Source organism: Drosophila takahashii, chromosome 2L (assembly GCF_030179915.1).
Source record: "Drosophila takahashii strain IR98-3 E-12201 chromosome 2L, DtakHiC1v2, whole genome shotgun sequence".
Classification (NCBI taxonomy): domain Eukaryota; kingdom Metazoa; phylum Arthropoda; class Insecta; order Diptera; family Drosophilidae; genus Drosophila; species Drosophila takahashii.
This window is the reverse complement of record NC_091678.1, coordinates 4,047,450-4,066,349: the sequence shown is the minus strand read 5'-3', so window position 1 is coordinate 4,066,349 and position 18,900 is coordinate 4,047,450. Positions and strand designations below refer to the sequence as shown.

General features: G+C 38.7%; 6 protein-coding genes across 8 annotated transcripts; 2 read left to right on the top strand and 4 right to left on the bottom strand.

Annotated features, from left to right (window-relative positions):
• Positions 1-154: 154 nt before the first annotated feature.
• On the bottom strand, positions 155-1,350 carry LOC108063957 (phenoloxidase-activating factor 2). The gene is made up of 2 exons (XM_017151244.3): positions 1,127-1,350; positions 155-1,067 (listed from the first exon to the last, which is right to left on the bottom strand). Exons 1-2 carry the CDS (start codon positions 1,310-1,312, stop codon positions 204-206), a joined length of 1,050 nt encoding a protein of 349 aa, XP_017006733.3. The 5' UTR covers positions 1,313-1,350; the 3' UTR covers positions 155-203.
• A 391-nt stretch (positions 1,351-1,741) lies between these two features.
• LOC108063966 (phenoloxidase-activating factor 2-like) lies at positions 1,742-3,407 on the bottom strand. Its single transcript, XM_044395120.2, has 2 exons — positions 3,380-3,407; positions 1,742-2,559 (listed from the first exon to the last, which is right to left on the bottom strand). The coding sequence occupies exons 1-2, from the start codon at positions 3,405-3,407 to the stop codon at positions 1,742-1,744; spliced, it is 846 nt and encodes a 281-aa protein (XP_044251055.2).
• Positions 3,408-5,219: 1,812 nt separating this feature from the next.
• On the top strand, positions 5,220-6,495 carry LOC108064047 (glycoprotein-N-acetylgalactosamine 3-beta-galactosyltransferase 1). Its single transcript, XM_017151382.3, has 2 exons — positions 5,220-6,040; positions 6,101-6,495. Exons 1-2 carry the CDS (start codon positions 5,228-5,230, stop codon positions 6,317-6,319), a joined length of 1,032 nt encoding a protein of 343 aa, XP_017006871.3. The 5' UTR covers positions 5,220-5,227; the 3' UTR covers positions 6,320-6,495.
• Positions 6,337-8,466, bottom strand: LOC108064046 (glycoprotein-N-acetylgalactosamine 3-beta-galactosyltransferase 1). Its single transcript, XM_017151381.3, has 3 exons — positions 8,246-8,466; positions 7,239-8,113; positions 6,337-7,052 (listed from the first exon to the last, which is right to left on the bottom strand). The coding sequence occupies exons 1-3, from the start codon at positions 8,286-8,288 to the stop codon at positions 6,633-6,635; spliced, it is 1,338 nt and encodes a 445-aa protein (XP_017006870.3). The 5' UTR covers positions 8,289-8,466; the 3' UTR covers positions 6,337-6,632.
• Positions 8,467-9,098: 632 nt separating this feature from the next.
• LOC108064040 (ankyrin repeat domain-containing protein 29) lies at positions 9,099-17,327 on the bottom strand. 3 transcript variants are annotated; one of them, XM_017151375.3, is made up of 5 exons: positions 17,171-17,327; positions 13,994-14,342; positions 12,419-12,529; positions 10,628-10,924; positions 9,099-10,553 (listed from the first exon to the last, which is right to left on the bottom strand). In XM_017151375.3, exons 2-5 carry the CDS (start codon positions 14,003-14,005, stop codon positions 10,008-10,010), a joined length of 966 nt encoding a protein of 321 aa, XP_017006864.2. In that variant the 5' UTR covers positions 14,006-14,342; positions 17,171-17,327; the 3' UTR covers positions 9,099-10,007. The 3 variants fall into 3 exon arrangements, with proteins under 3 accessions (XP_017006864.2, XP_017006863.2, XP_017006862.2); XM_017151374.3 differs by having other exon boundaries at positions 17,208-17,326; XM_017151373.3 differs by lacking the exon at positions 17,171-17,327 and adding an exon at positions 16,130-16,267.
• Positions 17,328-17,852: 525 nt separating this feature from the next.
• Positions 17,853-18,522, top strand: RpS21 (ribosomal protein S21). Its single transcript, XM_017151245.3, has 4 exons — positions 17,853-17,978; positions 18,051-18,109; positions 18,182-18,373; positions 18,440-18,522. Exons 2-4 carry the CDS (start codon positions 18,060-18,062, stop codon positions 18,447-18,449), a joined length of 252 nt encoding a protein of 83 aa, XP_017006734.1. The 5' UTR covers positions 17,853-17,978; positions 18,051-18,059; the 3' UTR covers positions 18,450-18,522.
• The last annotated feature ends 378 nt before the right edge of the window (positions 18,523-18,900 follow it).

The window sequence follows — 18,900 nt, the reverse complement described above, 5'->3', positions numbered from 1 at the left end:
CAGTAGTAAAAAGAGCGCAATACAATAAAAACTAAAATAGCAATGAAAAAATTATTTTGTTTTTTTTTCATATTTAATATTTGTATATAGAACAGTTAGGTATGTTATATATAGGTATACAAATACATTTTTCCAAATTAGAATATATATTTCCGGAAAAGAAATCAAAAGCTTCTAAAAATGGTTAATTTTTGAGATTATGTTCAAAGAAGACTGCTTGTAGAAGAAACTAGATCTCCCGGAACGCTGAAGACTTGCTCCAAATGCGGATCAATCCACTCTTTGAATTTGGAAACATGAGTGTAGGTGGCCGGAATATTTTCCTGACCACACTCGATGCCCCAGTTGACGATGCCAGCCTGTTCGTAGCGATTTGGATCATCTGTGAGGGAGCAGAAAAGGGCAGATCCTCCGAATCGAGAGCAGGAATCCCTGCCCTGCTCTCCGCCGGCGCAAATCAAGCTGGCTGGCATCTGATAGTTCGTGCCCATCCTCGTTTGCCTCAACTTATCCTGGCACCTTAGACTATCGATTATGGGAACCTCGACTTTCTGCTGTATGGTTTCTAATTTGGCATCGGAAAATGATCTCTTTCCCCAACCGGCAACTGTGCAGCGTCTTCCCTCAAAAGTCTCGCCGGAAATTGGTAGGCATATGATCTGGATGTGGGATTTCAGCTCGAAGGGTGAGTCCAAAAAGAGTAGCGCCATGTTGTTGGCTCCGCTGCTGTAATTAAACGCCTTGTGCGAAATGATCTTGGTCACTTGGCGCTCCTCGGGAGCAGGAATCTCAGCACTGGATGACAAGTCCCATTCGCCAGCTCTGACTTTAATGTGAACACGGGACTTGCGTACCAGAATGTGGGCTGCTGTTAGTACTAATCCTGGAGTAATCAGAGAACCGCCTCCGAAGTACTGACCCTTGTGGAGCAATGCCATCACCCAGGGAAATTGACCCGGTCTGGCCTGGTCTCCATGCACTTGTCGGCTTTCATCTAGACCATATGGATTACTCATGCCACAAAGGGTACCAGGTGAAAGGGTCATTGGTCTTTGGGTTATGCCAACCTATAACAAAATTGATACATTAAAAGTTTATCTCCTACTTTAATTCTCTTTCCGCTTACCACATTTGACTTTTCACAACAGACTTCTGAGTCACTGCAATCGATGGTGGAACTTAAGTCAAAAATTGGCTCCTCCAGTCGACAATTTTCCTTGGGAACACACTGATTGGAACTCGGACATTTGTGGGCATCGCTAAGAAGGATGCAAGCCAAAGAAAAAACCACAGGCGCCCACAGTCGTGACATCGTTCTCTCGACAACAGACTCTTAAAATGCCTGTATTGTTCGGTGACAACTCATCTGGCTCTAGAGATAAGAAATAAATGTGACACAACAACAAATATAAAAATCTAAATTCCAATCCACAGTATGCACTGATTATGCTGGGAAATTCTTGAGCTCTTGAATACATAAAATTTAATTGGTGGTCATTTCTTGGAAAGTGATTAGATTTATATTTTTAGGTCGACTTGTTTTAATTGTCAACATTTCAAGGAATAAAAAAATTTATTTATTCAATTATTTAAGAACTTTAGAAAGGTGCATTTTGTGACCTAGCTACATTTTATATTAAGTTTAGTTTATAATATAATATAATATATAAATGCTTTAAAGAATTTAAACACATTTAATTGTTATTTTTTGTATGCTTTTTATTTAAACTATAATTTTTTCCTACAACTCGAAAGTACCACCTGCCAACTTCTCATCGATGTAATCTCTGAACATGGCCACATTTGTGAAGGTTCCCGGAACATTTGCCTGGCTACAGCCGATCCCAAAGCTGACGATGCCCGCCTGTTCGTAGCGATTGGGATCGTTATCCAGGGCACAGAACAAAGGGGATCCATCATCAGCAGTGCAGGCATCCTTGTCCCTCTGCCCGCCGGCGCAAATTAGGCTTTCGTGGAGCTCAAAGTTTCGGTGCAACCTAGTTCGCCTGAACTGATTCTGGCAGTCTTCTCTCTTCACCATGGGCATCTCCACTGACTTTTGTTTACTCGAATTGTAGGGATCCTGAAACGAACGTTTTCCCCAACCGGCCATTAGGCAGCTCTTTTGATCGAAAGTCTTTCCCTCTCCTGGTAAACAGATGGTTCGGATGTGGGCCTTCAGTTCGAGGGGCGATTTGAGATATAGAAGGGCTATGTTGTTAGTCGAAGCCTCGAAGGAGAAGTCTTCGTGTGGCTCGACTCTTACCACACTGCGCTCCTCATGACGGAACTGTTCCGAAGTGGAAGCCATGTCCCATTCCCCAGCTCTGACCACAATTTCATTCGCGGATATATTCATCACAAGATGAGCTGCCGTTAGTACAACTCCGGGGGCAATCAGAGAACCGCCTCCAATGTAATTACCACGCTTGTACAGAGCCACCACCCAGGGATATTGACCAGGACCACTGGGATTGCCCAAGCCACAAAGATTATCTAAAGCAGAGTCTTTGATTGGTGGCAGATTTGGTATTCCAATTTGGAGCGGAGCTTGTACTGCTGTGGTTGAGAATAACACTTTTTTTTGGGGCACAGATTGATTTGTTGTCCTTGGAAACTGATTTTCAGGCTGGCCCGTGGGTTTTGGGAATGGGAATTGGTTTCCATTTTGGGGCCTTTGGGTGGTTGTTGTGGATTGGTAATAGTTTCTGGTGGTTGTAGTTGGGTAAAAGTTTGGAGTGGGTGTCGATTGGTAGTAGTTTCCAGGGGAATCTTTGACTAGTGTCCTATTTGGGTTTCCAGTTTGGCGCGGAGCTTGGTTTGCTGTTCCGTATAACTTTATATTTTGGGGCACAGGTGGATTTAGTGTCCATTGGAACTGATTTTCACTATAGTCATAAGGTTGGTTTCCATTTTGGGGCCTTTGGGTGGTGGTTGTGGGTTGGTAATAGTTTCTGGTGGTTGTAGTTGGAAAATAGTTTGGGGGGGGTGTCGATTGGTAATATTTTGGAGGGGAATCTTTGATTGGTGGCGAATTTTGGGTTCCAGTTTGGAGCGATGCTTGGTTTGCTGTTCCGTATAACATTATATCTTGGGGCACAGGTGGATTTAGTGTCCTTTGGAACTGATTTTCAGTATAGCCATAGAGTTGGTTTCCATTTTGGGGCCTTTGGATAGTGGTTGTGGGTTGGTTATAGTTCCTGGTGTTTGTAGTTGGATAATAGTTTGTAATGGGCGCCGGTTGGTTTTGGTATCCAGATTGCTGCCAATTTGTTAGGGGAAACGATTGAGGAAAATACCCGTATCTAGGCTACAAATAAAAACACCAAGTCAAATTTATTCATATTTAAATTAATTTAATGGATTTCAATAGACTTACCCTGCAGCATACATAGAAGTTCGGGCATGGGGTTATAGAAAAGTATGGTGGTTGTATTATCAATCCGTTACAATATCCAATTTGAACGCACTGATATCCGGAATATTCACAGAAATCGGCAACAGAAATGCAGCCCAAAAGAAGAGCTCCAATCACCCAGAACTGAGTCATGGCTTACTCGCGGTCGGAAAGATTCAATGAGACTGTCTGTGGAAGACCGAAATCACTTGTATACATTGAAAATATTTACGCTTAAGGCTTATCAATTTTATTTTCTATTCTTCTCAGAAACCAACAAGTTCAATCAGCTTTTGTTGATAAGAAAATGAATCAAAAAAAGCACTTTTAAAAAAATATTTCGTTTTGTATATAATGATTTTTAGGAATTTTAGAGAATTCAAGTAAACTAACATGTAGTTTTTCTTAATTTAAATCTTTTGAACAAAGTTGCGCTCTGGTCGTTTACAAAAAGTTTCATAAGACAATCGATTCATATTTAATTAAAATAAAGATAAACAATTTAAGATTCCCAAAAGTGGAAATAGGTTTTTCAAAAAAATATATAAATGTTATAAGAATGTTATACGCATTCAAGTGAGATAAGTCTTTTGGGGAATTAACGAAAAAAAACAAATGAGTAAGATAGAAGCAGCTATAAAATTACACTGTGCAGCATTTTTAGTGCTTTTTAAATTAACCTCGATGGATGCTATATTTTTGGATTCGTTACGAATTCCCATGATAAATTGCGTTTTCAAAAAAGTTCCCCGACGCAAGGATACTTAGCAAAAGGACCTCAAAGTTCGAAAAATTCAGAAATTGGCTAACTTTCCGGAGCTCTCAGAGGCAAACGGATTCATGGTTGGATTCGATGCTAAAGTTTTTTAAAAGATACGCTCTTTATCTTTTAAGCCCCATACCTATAATTAATTTAAGGATTTTTTTGAAGGCAGAAATAGATTCCAGAAAACATAGTCAAAAAACTTAAAAACATACAGCTGCGGTCAAAATAGTAGTAGTGTTGCCGCCCTGTGTTTTTAAAAGTTTGTTGTTGTAATTCATCTTCTTCTGATAATATTGTATTGATTATAATTGTACTATTAGACTAATTGGATAAGAAAAGTGACAACAAAAAACTTTTAAAAACACATGACGGCAACACTACTACTATTTTGACCGCAGCTGTATGCTTTTATGTTTTTTGACTATGTTTTCTAAAACTTGTTTCTCCCTTAATAAAAATCTTAAAATTATTCTAAGTATGGGGTTTCAAAAATAAAGAGTGTTTTTTTTTAAAACTTTAGCATCTAACCAAACCATGAATCCGTTTGCCTCTGAGAGCTTTGGAAAGTTGGCCAATTTCTGAATTTTTCGAATTTTGATGTCCTTTTGCTAAGAATCCTTGCGTCGGGGAACTTTTTGGAAAACGCAGTTTAACTTTGGAATTCGTAGCAAATCCAAAAATATAGTATCCATCGAGGTAAATTTTTGATGCTGCATAGTGTTATTATTCTATTATTTATGTAGAATAAAACTTTATATTTTCTTTCTCTTATGTTTTCTTTAGTAATCGTACTGGATGGAATTAGGTTTACCCCACTGAAAAATACGTAAATCGGACTGCCCTTTAAAGAATTTAAAATCACTTTAATTTTACTAAAAAGTATAAATCTATTAATTTCAGATATTTTGTGTAGTGTAGGAATATAGTCCTATAACTTAAGAGAGTAACTTGCCTCACAGAAGAGTTGGCTAACATATTAATTAGCTTGGGCATAACTGATGAGCCGTGACGACGAGGAAATATATATTTTAAACTTATTTAGAAAATCCGCAGTACTTGTAAAAATGGAGCGAAAGGAGTGTGTTTTTCTGGATCGGAACAACCACTATCAACAGCATTCAGGGTCGCCATCATCATCGCGTCCAGTGCTTTTCCTGCTTCTGGGCATAGGAATTGGTTACCTGATAACCCAGATGGTCCTGTGGCCGATTATAGACCTTAAATCGCATACAAATCGCACGACGTCCCAATTGGATATCGATTTGACCCATGAAGTGCGAGTCTTGTGCTTTGTGTATACGAAACCCAGTAATCATAAGACGCAGGCAAAGGCGGTTCTTGAAACATGGGGCAGGCGTTGCAACAAGTTGATTTTTTTTACCAGCCGAACGGATGCCAAACTAACGGGATCCGTGGCCCTGAACGTTAGCGCCAAAAATCGTGAGTCGTGGCGAAAAACGAAGAGTGCTCTGAAATACCTCTATGATCACCACTTGAGCGATGCCGATTGGTTCCTGGAGGCCGATGACGAGACCTATGTGCTGATGGAGAACCTGCGCTACATGGTCTATCCGTATAGCCCAGAGATGGCCATCTATTTCGGCTCCACGGGCACTGTGATGAGCCGGGAGGCACTGCGTCGCCTTGTGGAGATCTCTCTGCCAAATCCAACGAAGTGCGAGCAAAAAGACTCGGGTCCCAGCGGTGGAAGACTGTCGGAGTGCCTCGAGAATGCCAATGTAATGGCGGGAAGAACTTACGACTCCAAGGGACGCAGACGCATGCACCTCATCGAACCGCAGGCCAGATCGAACACCTACTTTCGCTATGACCCAAAGTTTTGGTTCTGGAAATATCTCGCCGACAGGACCCAAGATGTTGGTAGCCTCATCTGTTTAAAGAAAACTCATCACAATGCAAATTAATTTTTCTTTTAGGGTATTTTTGCCTGGTCCAACTATGCCGTTTCCTTTCACTACGTTCAGCATCGCTATATTCACTGTTTCGAATATATGATCTATAGATTGAGGGCTTTCGGTCGGAAACTTCCTGTCGAGACTCTTCCTGAGAAGTATAGCCCCGCCAAGTTGGAGGAGTTTAAGGAAGCACAACAAACTAACTTTGAGGTCGAAGTTCCTGCTGACTATGCCTATTAAAGAATTAGCTAGAAATCTTAAATAGGTAAATGAAATCTTTATTGATTTACTTCACACGAATATAGGTCTGTTTGTACAGCCATGAGAAAGGTTCTTAAACTTAAGATTTAAAGTAGATTTTTACAAAGAATTCAGTTAAAAGACCATTGTTAAATAAAATCAGTTATACAAAATCGTATCATTCTTACTGACAACCGAAAAACATGTTTAAAAAGTAACAAATTTGAATTTTTAAATATATCGCTTATGACTGAAAGTAAACCCCGTTTTAGGTTGAGAAGTGTCTTGGCTTTATAACCGTAATAGAATATTACTATTCTTCATTAGTTTCTTTGGACTTGGAATGCTTATGATTGTCCTCTTCAGTAAACTCCGAATCATTGTCAGATCTTTGTGAATGATCCTTTTCCTCTTTATCCTCCTTTTCCCTATATTTTGCCTCTTCTTTTTCCACCTCCTTGGAGTCCATTTCCCTTGCATCCGGTTCCTTGGGCTTTACAGTTGTGGTCGTGTAAATCCTGTCGTAATCATCCACAGAGTCCTCATTACTAGCCAGAGGTCGCTCCACGGGAGGTGGCAGCAACTGACCCACTTTGAGTTTGGCCGGCAGAGGCTCTAGAGATCTCATCAAGCCGTATGGCTTCAAATGGTAGATAAGATAGTCCAGCACGTACATCATTTTTGGGTCCACATAATGAAAGGAGATGGCCAAGTCCGAGCAGCAATCTAGACCCTATAAAAAAATAATTAATAATCATAAATTAAATTATATAAATTAATTATGGCCAAGTCCGAGCAGCAATCTAGACCCTGTTAAAAAATAATTTCAAATCATAAATTAAATTAAGTAAATTATAAAAAATTTTAGACCTCTTATTATAATTATTTAACCTAAGAATAAAGTTAGAACCAAACTTACGTCATCTGTCTTGTAGAAGAGATAGTTCCAGTACCAAAAGTTCTTATCCCACTTGGCCGGAATTAAATGGTGTTCCGGGACAAATGGAAACATACGTCCTCGTCCGATTTCGTCCCTGGAATCGCCGGCCGTAACATTCAGATGCTCCATGCATCGCCCGATCTCGATGTCCTCGTTCACTACCGTTCCTGGCAGGCACATCTTGGGATTCGGAATGCCCTCGACCACGAATCGCCGCAGAGCCTCCCGACTGAGTATATAGCCCGCTCCACCGGACATATAGCCCTGTTTCACAAACGGCTTGAACTTGAAGCCAAAATGCACGGGGGTTTCGGGACTGTACGGATAAAGCATGTACCGCATATTCTCGATCACCGCATAAGTGTCGTCATCGCCCTTGTAGAAAAAGTCGGCATCGTTATAGTGATGCTTGTAGACGTACTTGAAAGCCTCCTTGACCTTGGCCCACAGATTCTCACGGCCCTCGCCCACATTCAACTTAACCGTGGGCAGCTCATCGTCCTCTGCGGAACTCATGAAGAGCAGGATATTACAGCGCTTGCCCCACGTTCGCTTCACGTGGCGAGCCTTCTTCTTGTGATTCGTGGGATTGGTCATCACCCAGCAGAGGACGCGAACCTCCTTCTTGAGCTGCTCGGCCACGGTGGTATTGTCATTGGGATGATCGTGCGAGAAGGGATTGCGTCCCGGTTCCTGGATGGCCACTTGTTGATCGCTGGGAAGGCTGAGGCGGCGACTGAGATACGGATACAGACTCTCATGCGGCGAAATTCTCGAGAAGAGCTGCGCCATGCAGTAGCCAACCACCAAGCCCACGATCAGTGTGAACACCGAGCGATTTTTTGAGCGAGGAGCTGAAATAAGTCAATAGATTAAAAAAATTTCTAAAAAAAATTCCAAATTTTTTTTAAATTGTTTCAGTTTTTTGAATAATTTCCTGATAAAATATTTAGTTATTTTCATAATAAAAACCCAAATTTAAGCACCTTCTGTGATAAGAGAACGCGATAAAAGACTTGCACTCGTCATTTTTGCACTTTTCTCAACCAAATATTTCAGGTCACTTCAAATTTCCCTTTCAACTGGGAACGGGAATGGCCCAAAAAAGTAAGAAGTTCACTTGTACAAACACCACGTTCTTAATATCTTAGAAATACGTCAAGACTTGTAGGTTCTATTTTCAGCTCGAACTGCGCCCGAATGCGTTTGTTGGCCGACTGATCGGTATAAGCTTAGTCTGGGGCTGATCAAATGGTTTCAGGTATATTTTATCAAAAACAGTTGATTAAACATAACTTGGAAAGTAGCCAATGAAGGGAGAAAGATACTGGAATATAGGTCTTTTTACTGAAGTGTCTTAGAATAGACTTTTACAAAGTATTTAAATCAACATGTACATCTTTAAAAAATACATTTAGATGCAAAAGAATGGAATTACAAATTTAACAACAGAAGATAGTAAAGAACTCGAACTTATCGAATAATAAACTTTCCATGTAATAGATTAAAAGTATTTTTCATTATTAAATTTATTTTGATGACTTAAAAAATATAATTCAAAAAGAAATTAATAAAAATTAATTATAATAATAATTAATTTGGCGATGTTGAGTGATAATTTTAATATTTCTCTTTTCATGGAAAACTTGGTGAATTTTAAAGCTTTATAGCCAAGTTTAAAACTTCAGATAAGAAAAAGCTCAAAGTGCGATGATTAACACTTGTCTACAAAAATGAGATAACATTTAAAAATATGTCGAATTTGGTTTGTTACTTTATTTATTCCACCGCTCCCATTGAATCACTCTTTTAAAATTCGTCCAAAATAAAACTCTTCACTGATCGTGTGTCAATTTATTAAACTTGCAAAATTGTGGACTATACTTAAATTGTAATAAAGTAAGAAATTAATTAATTGTCGTATCTACTTTACATGAAAATAAGCAGAAAACCATTGAGTGTAACTAATGGCTAATTTAAGGACAAAAAGGCGTTTAAACTTAAAGCACTTGTCAACAATTGCTTAGGGTAGAGTAGGTCTATAAATAGCATTAGGTATAATTATAAATATACGTTTAAATATATGTGGGTATGTACAGAGGACAGTGTAACATTCTCTTTTCGGGGTCCATGTTAACATTTTTATAGTAATTGTTATCATTATTATTGTTATGGTTAATGTTAAATTCAAAATACAAGCTCCAAGTGGTTTTTAATATGAATGATACAGCTTATCTATTAAATAGTTTGGTTTCCTTTCGGGGGAGGCCATTAAGTTTAGTTTGGACGTGTTTTTACTAGTGGTTTCCTTTATTTTGGTTATTTTTTTGTGCGGAAGTGAGTGTTTCACTGAGCAATTCAAGTTGGGGTTTATTATAATCTGCTTCTCGCTTTTCATCGGTTGATGAAAGCTTATCGAGGGTGTGACATTTCTCTGGAGTTTTTAAATAACCAAGGTGTCGAAAAGTATGAAACAATATTTTTAAAATTTTTTAATATATTCTTCATACTTTTTAGCACCTTTTTGACCGATTTCAAAACTCCTGTTACCTGTCATCACCTAGCTTCCAATTTAACTGCAAATGGCATTCGAAAGCATTGGAAACCCCTTTTTAAATCCCTCTTCCTTTGCCTAGTGTCCGGAATAACACTCGCTTCCCCTGTCTCTTTTTGAATATAAGCAAAAGGGCCAAGGTATTGTGCATAAAGGTACTTTGGAGGCGTGGTCTCTCAAACTCGTGCATCCCCTTACGCCGACATCGTCTTGACCGTCGACGGTACTCCGGAGGCGACCATTGCCTTGGCGCTGCGCGCCACCATTGTCCGGATCCGTTCCTGGAGATAATCACAGATGGAGGTATACTTCTGCTGGTGCGCCAACTGCAGGGCCGTGAGTCCATCTTGGTTCTTCAGCAGGACATCGCTTCCGGCGGCCACCAGCTGTTTGCAGACGGTCATGTGGCCAAACATGGCTGCGGCATGCAGGGCGCTCTCTCCATTGGGCAGCTGGCCGAGATTGGGACGATATTTGAGCAGCACCGTGATGACGGCGGCGTGACCCTTGTGGGCCGCCTTGAAAAGGGGCGTGGCGCCATCGCAGCGCACAGTATCGACATTGGCGCCATTCTGCAGCAGCACCTTGCAGATGTGATCCTGGCCCATCTGGGCGGCTATCCAAAGGGGCGTGGCGCCGTCAATCCGCTTGATATCGATTTCGGCACCGGCTTGAATTAGCAGCGACAGAACCGTGCGATGACCATTCTGGGCGGAGATAAATACGGGGGTAGCCCGATCCTATAGGAAATTAAATACATTTTATAATTATTATTTATTAAGAAATATAAAAAAATATTCTCGACCTAACGCACCTTCATGTGGGCATTGACATTCGCTCCGCAGTCCAAGAGCTCGCGTACGATCTTCACATGACCGCCTTGGGCGGCCACAAAAAGGGGCGTGCCCCCGTCTGCGGAGGGCGTGTCCACACTGGCGCCCGCCTTCATCAGGATCTTCACTACGTCCAGGTGACCGCCTTGGGCGGCGAAAAAAAGGGGAGTGGTGCCCGTGAGACGACGCGAATTGGGATCGGCTCCCTGATCGAGCAGCTCCATCACGCAGTATGTGTGACCTCCGGCGGCAGCCAGGATGAGCGGGGTTGTTCCATCCTGGAAATAATATAAGAAATAAAGAAGATTAAACAGGGGTTCGTAAATATTTGTATTATAAGTGCACTGGTACTTGGAGTTTCTTGTCGTAAATTAAAAGTTAAAAAGTGTTTTCACTTCAGTCAAATGAAAATCAGCTCCTCAAAAATCATTCGAGCTTTGACTTTGATTATAATGTTATCTTTGAAAATTGATCTATCAGATCTACGGACTACAAATTAATTGTTACAACTTTTTAATTGATAAAACTCTATAAAAATTCTAAGAACATTTCGTGATGGTTATCAACTAGATAAAATTGGTTTTTGTCTAGTTAAAAATCTTTCTAATTATTTCCGTTTTTCAGCAATCAAAACGAGATAAACATTAACATTATGATAAATTAAATCTAATTATTCCAATCCACTAACTCCGAAAATAATACACTCGTCAGCCGTCACAAATTCACAGTTTACCTACGTTTATTTTAATTCCAAAGCGATAAGTGAAAAAGCAATTGTTTTAATTGTTTAATTGGCCATCAAATGATTTGCATAGCAAATTGCGATTAGTTTCACCAAACAACGCTAAATCGCTTCGTGCGGATTTGCATGCAAGTCTGTGGCTCGGACTCGACAAAAACCAAACAGAAGAAAAGCAGAAAGAAAATTGTGGCATATCCCAGAGGGAAAATCGCGCCACAAATTGCAAATCGCTCTCGATGCACTCGGTCTGAGTCCAAATGGGGGAGTCACGTAGTGACCGCCCTATCCGCGGACTCTTGCAGACCAGCTGGCATAATAATACAATATAATACTCGGCGATGGGATGGATGGCACACTGCCCCCGCAGCCCACTTTCCTTTCATTTGGACTTGAGTCCATGCTTGGCTGAGCGGCCAGGGAAATTTAATTTCGTTTTTTATACACTACCTAAGAGTATTCAAATGTTGCTTAAATGTTTGGAATTAACAAGTGGTATATTCACTTGTTGATTGTAGTTTATACACATCATTCATTAGCTATCCAGATGAATAATAAGTAAAGAATAATCAGGTACCCATTAAATATTGTTAAGTGTACAGAATTAATTACAATAATTTTCTCTAATTAAAATTGAGCTGATTCTATAAATTTCAAAAATTATATATTGGAATTTTTCTGAAATCCAGAGTACCTAAAATTCGTATATCTTTTTTAAATAAACACAGATTTTCGCTTTTGTTTTGGTCGGCTGTACGTTTGCTGCATTTTCGTCTTCCTTACCAATTGGTGCGTACTTAAATCAGCAACGACGTGTTAACTGATTTTTACGTGGTTAAGTCTTTAAACAATATTTTTCGGCTAAAGTTTCGTAATATTTTACTGACAGCACTTTGAAGTCGCATGTGTCATGCTTTAACGATTGCATGTACAAAACTAAAGTGCATAAAGTTAACACGAATTTATATAACCAGTCATATAATCTTAATTTGTTGATTGTCATTAAAGTGTGTATATCTTTCGTATAACTCACCTCATCCTTGCAATCGACATGGACTTTTCCGCTGTCCAGAACTCGAAGAAGGGCCACCTCATCTCCCCTCATGGCTGCCATGTGCAGTTGCACATCCGAGGGCGTCTCTTTCTGTTGGCATCGAAAACAGAATCGAATCAATTATAAAATTGGCCTGCAGCAGCTGTCAAAATAAAGAGATATTTGGGGAAGTGATACCCATGCCCCTTGCAAAGCCCTCTGGCCAAACACCCAGTTTCCACTTTAAAGCTTCCCCATTCCGGGCGCCACGTGGGGAAATTACTTTTCCTGTTTACAGTAATTAGGGTCAGAGCAGTACGAACAAAAAATAGTTATTTCAAAGAGGAAACATCAGACAACATTAAAAGCATTTTTTCTTTTTCAAAATACATCATAACCCTTAGATGGGCAAGGGTCTAAAGAAAATAAAAAAATTAATAAGATTACATGTCGTATGAAAACCAATTTTAAATTTATTTTAAAATTATAATATTTTTATTAAACAACATTTACTAAATATTTATTGTAATGGATTTTTTTACAAATGTGTAAAAAAAAAAATTTGTAGTTTTTAAAAAAATTTATCAAATTTTTGGATTTAAAATATATTTTTGCATATTATGCCTCATTTTAAACTCATTGTATTTTTTCTACCAGCGTCAATTAAATTTAGTAAATGACTTTAAACCCCTGAAACCTTTCGAGGGTTAAATCGCATACCAATCTCCCCAGAAACCTGCTCTAACGACGGTCACCCAAGTTGCAGTCCATGAACATTTGTGCAAAAAGGGGAAATGTAATAAATATTTTTTCAAGCTAAATGCGGCTGAAATGTCAACATTGCGTTAATGAAGCGAATTAAGTGGCCCAGATGGGCCCGTCAGTATGTGAGTGTGTTGTGTTTTCTGCCAGGTAGAAGGAGGCATTGATGAAGTGGGGTCTGAAGCACCTGTTGAAAGGCAAAGACAAGTGAAAACCCTCACATGAAAATGACGTGACTCAAGTTGCCACAGAGAAACAATGCAAATGCTTCTGCACTTTGAAGTGACATAATGACAACGAAGACGGTGATGCCATCGTGATAATCACGTTTCTGATGCTGACGACAAAGATATTTATATTCATGGGTAGCAAGTAGCAAGTAAGGCAGGTGAGAAACACTTTTAAAGCTTCTGACATTATCGGTGCATAAAAGATCTGATTGCAAATTATTAAAGTCATGATTCATACTTTAACTTTTCTTAATACATGTAAGGATACAAAGGAACTCTTTTAATTTAATTTACATTTTCTCTTTGTTCACTTTTATTATTTTGTTTTCTTTTTTTAATTATTATTTTAAGTGAGCACTTGCTAAGCTCTTACTTTTAATTGTTCATTGCCTTGAGCTATTAAATGTAAGCATTAGCTACCTAACCAATAAAAAGAGAAATACAGTAGGTTGTTTTTAGATTTTATAGGTATTTTCTCCAAACTCCTTTCGACCATTTGGCAACTCCTATTAAAGAGCCATCAAACTCGATTCGAATGAGTCAATTAAATGCTATATGGGTCAATACTTGAGCATTTACTTACCTTTAGCGACATGCCTGCGGCTCTCCAATCTCTCCTGGCCTCTGGTTCTTCTGTCTTGTGGCTCTACTAGCGATTGCACCTGCTTACAAGCCCGTTTCCATTGACCGATTTTCCCGAACTGTAACGCTGCTGCTGCTGCTGTTGCTGCCCCTCCAGCGACTGCAACAACAACTTCTGGCCCACAGCGATATGGCAACAAGATCAGCTAGCCAAGTGGCACCAAATCAAATTACAACAAAACCAGCAGCCGCGCCAACAACATCGGGCAACTTTGGATGCGGCATCATTGTCCAAGTGCAAGTCTAAGTTGAAGTTTAATTCCAAGCGACCAGTTCCCGAAACTCAGGCGCTGCAAATTGAGGAGAAAAAGAGCACAGCCAAAAGGCACGGGCCACATTAAAATTAAGTTGCTGCGGATATAACAGGTTTCTCGTTCTCAAAAGCTTAGAATTATAATGCAGAAAAGGAGGGAAAAGAAAAAGTTGCAATCAAATTGGGAGGTGTTCCCGGGAAAAAGCTGGAAAAACTAAGAAAGCTGGAAAAACTAAGGTTGGGTGAAAGGTGCTGCTTAGTTTTTTGGGAGTCTTTAGAAATCATTTAATTTTTCAAGTGCCTTGAAGAAATAATATCAAATTATTTTTAATCATGGTTCTTTTCTGAATTCTCCTTAATTTTTAGGTACCTTTATAGACTACATTCCCCTTTCAATAATAACTGGCAATTATCCTGACAAGACCAATTAAATAATTTATTCACGATAAATGCAGTTTCATTCAGATCGATACGGTAGCTAAATGGCTTTAAATGGGGGCATCATTTTAATAAATTTTTAACTTTGATGTAATTTTCTATTTCATAAATGAAGTTTATCCATAGGTTTTATTTAACCCAAACACGACTTAGAAATTGTTTAGGTACCCTTTTTATAGATTCCCCTTTTTTCTTAAAAGTATAGGCTTTGTGTAATTTTCTGCACATCATGCGATTTCCCCTGTTGCAACTGCAAAACTATTATTAATTTTTTTTGCATGCTGTAATTTTTCTGTTGTTAATAGGAACTCCCCATGGAAATTGACAGGCGGCTTCTCAGATGAGGTATGACTTGGCTCAATCAACACGCAACAAGCCAGTCAAAGTGAAGCATTTTCATTTTCTTTTCTTTCTGAGGGCTTTTACTTTGTTGTACATGGCTTTATTAATTGCATTTCATGCAGTCGCACTTTTTTCTGATTTTCCTTTTTTTCTTCTTACTTTTTTATGAGCATCATGGTTGGTAGTGTTGCCTTTCAACTTTTGACCTAGAAAGTGTTTCAGTTTTTTGGGCTTTCCCCATGGGGCTTTTCTTCATCATCTTCTTGGGCAGGCACACGCAATGTGTGCTGCTGACATCATGAATTCAAAGTTTCCTTTGCCTTGTACGATTTCTTAATTGCCCTTTTCAAATAAATATTCTTTTGGACTGGGATTATATCTCAAATATGGTCAGCATGAAAATTCCGTTAGAGACAGCTTATGTGCGTAAACCGGTCTGCTCAAAATAGTCGAATTTTAATTGACCAAAAACATTTTAGCATCTTTTAAATTAAAGAATAATATCGCTTTTAACAGTATTCGAATTTTGGGAAAGTTTAGCCGGTTTTGATATAAATTAAAACTTTGTACATATGTTTTAGTACTTATAGATAAGCTAACTGATATGATATCTGTTTTAAATGCTATAGGCTAGCCATACACATAAGTAGTACGATAATTTCTATGCTTCAGGGTAAAATCAACTGATAAGATTATTCGGACAGCCATTAGGTGTTTACTTAAATTCCCAAATGATCAATAGCTTTTCAAAACTGGTCATAATAATAATTTACCACAATTATTTTTTATTATTTCGAGCACAATGATTAGTTTCACTTTCAATTCGTTTCATTCACCATTTTGATGCTTTATTATGGGTCTCGGGATTTTAGCTATTTTGTTTTTCAGCTTATAAATAGCATCTCACGTTATCATGATCTCATTTCATTTTATCTTTTTGCTCTCGCCTGAACTTAGCTCGACGCGAATATATTATGCAAAAATTTCATAGTTTGCACCGACAAAAGGTCAGCCAAGCCACCCGACCACTTGTGAATATCTCACCTCAAGAAGTTTCAGTCCCAAAACACAAAAACACAACTATCAACTAGAAACCAAAAGTCACGCCGCTTGGGATTTTTAAAATCAACCGACGCGAAGTGGACCGATTGCTTTCAAAGTTGGCGAGCAACTGAGAAAACTGAATTCAAAAGCGACTGAGAGAGTGCAGCTTTTTTGTACTTATTACCCTGTAATCGCAGACCATATGGACTGACTGAAATTATGGCTAAGTTTTAGCACCTTGATTAACATGACTAGCCGAAAAAAGTTTGGAAAAATAACTTTTTTTATGGTTGTCAACTCTGTTTTAAGCACCTATTTCACTATGGTTTCTAAATCTTTTGGAAAGAGGTGTAGAAAAATATTTTGGAATCGACACCTTTTAAAGTTACTTTTTCATTTTTTTCGCACAAGGGATATCGAAAAAAGTAAAAAGTTTCACAACTTGGGAAATGGTAAAAAGTTTTATGAACTTTATAGAATATTTTTAAAAGTTTTTAGGCCTACAGAATTTTAAATTACTTTGTGTGCAAAATATTTCGTTCTAAAATAGAAAGGGCTTAATTTTTTATCTATGGGTATTTATCCATATTTAATACTGATTAATTAATAATAAATATTATTTCTGATAAATAGAGGGTATTCCAATGTCGTTATATTTTATACCCCTTCTATACAGAGAAAGATCGCGCTTGGGGCAAGTGCAGTAGACAAGCAAATGTGCCTGACCTCGCGTCGTTGTTGAAAGTTCATTGCTTACATCGCGTATAAATTTGCGACGCCTATAAATAGGCAACGTGGACTGTGAATTCCGAGACATGGCGCGTATTAAGCCGCGATGAAAACAATCCCGCCCACTCCAACTCCCACCCACCCGTGGACACACTCGCACGCGAAGCCGTAATAAAAGTGGCGGAGCCAACGGAATCCGCTTCCCATTGACGAAAATCGCTGCTGACATCGAGCGAGGTCAAAGGAAGTCCGCTAAAACGCCCATCCAGCAGAAACAATCACAGGCTGACTTTTCGCAAAATCAATACTTACACGCTTAGTAAAGTGAATCCGTGATGAGGGAACATACAAATAATGTATTAGGGCGCACTAATGGGAGACATTTACTTGATGCACCTTTAAATATAGAACTTTCCCGTCGCGAAATTTATAGCCTACACTTAGGCTTTCTTTTTTGTGTGACCAGTCGCTGAAAGTCAAAAATTGTCCACTCATTTGGCATCCTATTTTAGTATTTTTCTTTCAGCAAGAAGGTAAACAAGTAATAAAAATAAATCATTTCCTATTTTTAAATATGGATAATGTGTAATTAAGTAAGGGCTTATCATTTATTTCAAATCAAATTATACATTTTAGTAAAACAATAGTCTATACTATGTTAAATTATTTTATTTTTTTTTAAATTTATCAATAGGACTGCAAATTTTTTTTATATCTTATTTGTTTATTTTTTTTAGTCTGAAGTATACAATTTATTATTTATAACTTAAGTGAACTTTTTTTTGCAGCGATGGAATTTTTTTAAAAATATTTCTAGGAAATAAAAATAATATTATGCCAAGGAAAAAATAAAAACATTTTATTAGAAATTAATGTTCCAGTTCTTTAGGTAAATTTTTAGCAGTAAAACTTAAAGGAAAATCAAATAAAATGCTTAAATTAAAAAATACCACAGACAGTAAAAATATAATAAATGGTCACCCCAAAAGTAGTACCCAAAACTTCCGCCAGAGCGCGCCATGCGCAGCGCAGCCAACTTCACGTCCAGCTGTCACTTCTTTCTCTTTTTCGCCTCCACCGACGAGTTGCGGTCGCTAGATTTGTAAATTTCTACAAAAAAGTGAGTTAATCGCCGTTGGCCATTGTTCTTAATAGATAATCAACAAGCTAATTGTTTTCCCTTAACTTACAGCCCAATAAAATGGAGAACGACGCCGGTGAGAATGTTGATCTGTACGTGCCCCGCAAGTGGTAAGTGAAACACGTGTTCCCCGCGCATTTTGGTGAACGAATTACTGACCGGCTAATACCCTTCCCCTGCAGCTCGGCATCGAACAGGATCATCCACGCCAAGGACCACGCCTCCGTGCAGCTGAGCATCGTGGATGTGGACCCCGAGACCGGTCGCCAGACCGACGGATCCAAGACCTACGCCATCTGCGGCGAGATCCGTCGCATGGGCGAGTCCGACGACTGCATCGTGCGTCTGGCCAAGAAGGACGGCCTCATTACCAAGTGAGTGTGTTTGGGTACTTCCCTCTTTTGATGGACATTTAGTAATCCTCCCTCTTTGTCTTGCAGGAACTTCTAAATGTGTGTGTCGAGTGCATAACTAGATCTTGATTTGGTAATAAAGCGAATTCCCTTTGTAATTTAACGTAAAACGTTCGCACTTGTGTTATTTACTTTTTGGCATAAACAATGGAAAGTCGAACTTTTTCGGTGAAGAGTAAAACTAATATTTAGTTCCTGGTAATTCATAAAAAAAATCATAACTCGAAAGACCGGATTTATACTCCAACCATCCTGCTATTATAATCTTCATTCGGGAAAATCGTAAAACTGATTGGAATCAAGGTCTTGAACTCCTATTTGACCGAAACAAAAGCATAACTGAAGTATAAAAATGGGGTTCCAATTGAATCCGCATCTGATTTTCCTATCGGTGGCTCCGTTTCAACAATGACTTTTAAAAGTTTTGTAAACAAGCTGACATGTATACGTGAAAATTGACTTTTAAAATTCTACCAAGGTTCATCTAA

Bases quoted from the DNA above. Each gene is read 5' to 3' on its own strand.
- LOC108063957 (XM_017151244.3), bottom strand. From the start codon at position 1,312: ATGTCACGACTGTGGGCGCCTGTGGTTTTTTCTTTGGCTTGCATCCTT. The intron at 1,068-1,126 runs GTAAGCGGAAAG...ATTTTGTTATAG, and splicing joins GTTGTGAAAAGTCAAATGTG to GTTGGCATAACCCAAAGACC.
- LOC108063966 (XM_044395120.2), bottom strand. From the start codon at position 3,407: ATGCCCGAACTTCTATGTATGCTGCAGG. The intron at 2,560-3,379 runs GTAAGTCTATTG...TCTCAACCACAG, and splicing joins ACTTCTATGTATGCTGCAGG to CAGTACAAGCTCCGCTCCAA.
- LOC108064047 (XM_017151382.3), top strand. From the start codon at position 5,228: ATGGAGCGAAAGGAGTGTGTTTTTCTGGATCGGAACAACCACTATCAA. The intron at 6,041-6,100 runs GTTGGTAGCCTC...TTTTTCTTTTAG, and splicing joins TCGCCGACAGGACCCAAGAT to GGTATTTTTGCCTGGTCCAA.
- LOC108064046 (XM_017151381.3), bottom strand. From the start codon at position 8,288: ATGACGAGTGCAAGTCTTTTATCGCGTTCTCTTATCACAGAAG. The intron at 8,114-8,245 runs GTGCTTAAATTT...GACTTATTTCAG, and splicing joins GCGTTCTCTTATCACAGAAG to CTCCTCGCTCAAAAAATCGC. The intron at 7,053-7,238 runs GTAAGTTTGGTT...ATTTTTTTATAG, and splicing joins TCTTCTACAAGACAGATGAC to GGTCTAGATTGCTGCTCGGA.
- LOC108064040 (XM_017151375.3), bottom strand. The intron at 10,925-12,418 runs GTGAGTTATACG...TATTATTTCCAG, and splicing joins ATGTCGATTGCAAGGATGAG to GATGGAACAACCCCGCTCAT. The intron at 10,554-10,627 runs GTGCGTTAGGTC...AATTTCCTATAG, and splicing joins ATGTCAATGCCCACATGAAG to GATCGGGCTACCCCCGTATT.
- RpS21 (XM_017151245.3), top strand. From the start codon at position 18,060: ATGGAGAACGACGCCGGTGAGAATGTTGATCTGTACGTGCCCCGCAAG. The intron at 18,110-18,181 runs GTAAGTGAAACA...CTTCCCCTGCAG, and splicing joins CTGTACGTGCCCCGCAAGTG to CTCGGCATCGAACAGGATCA.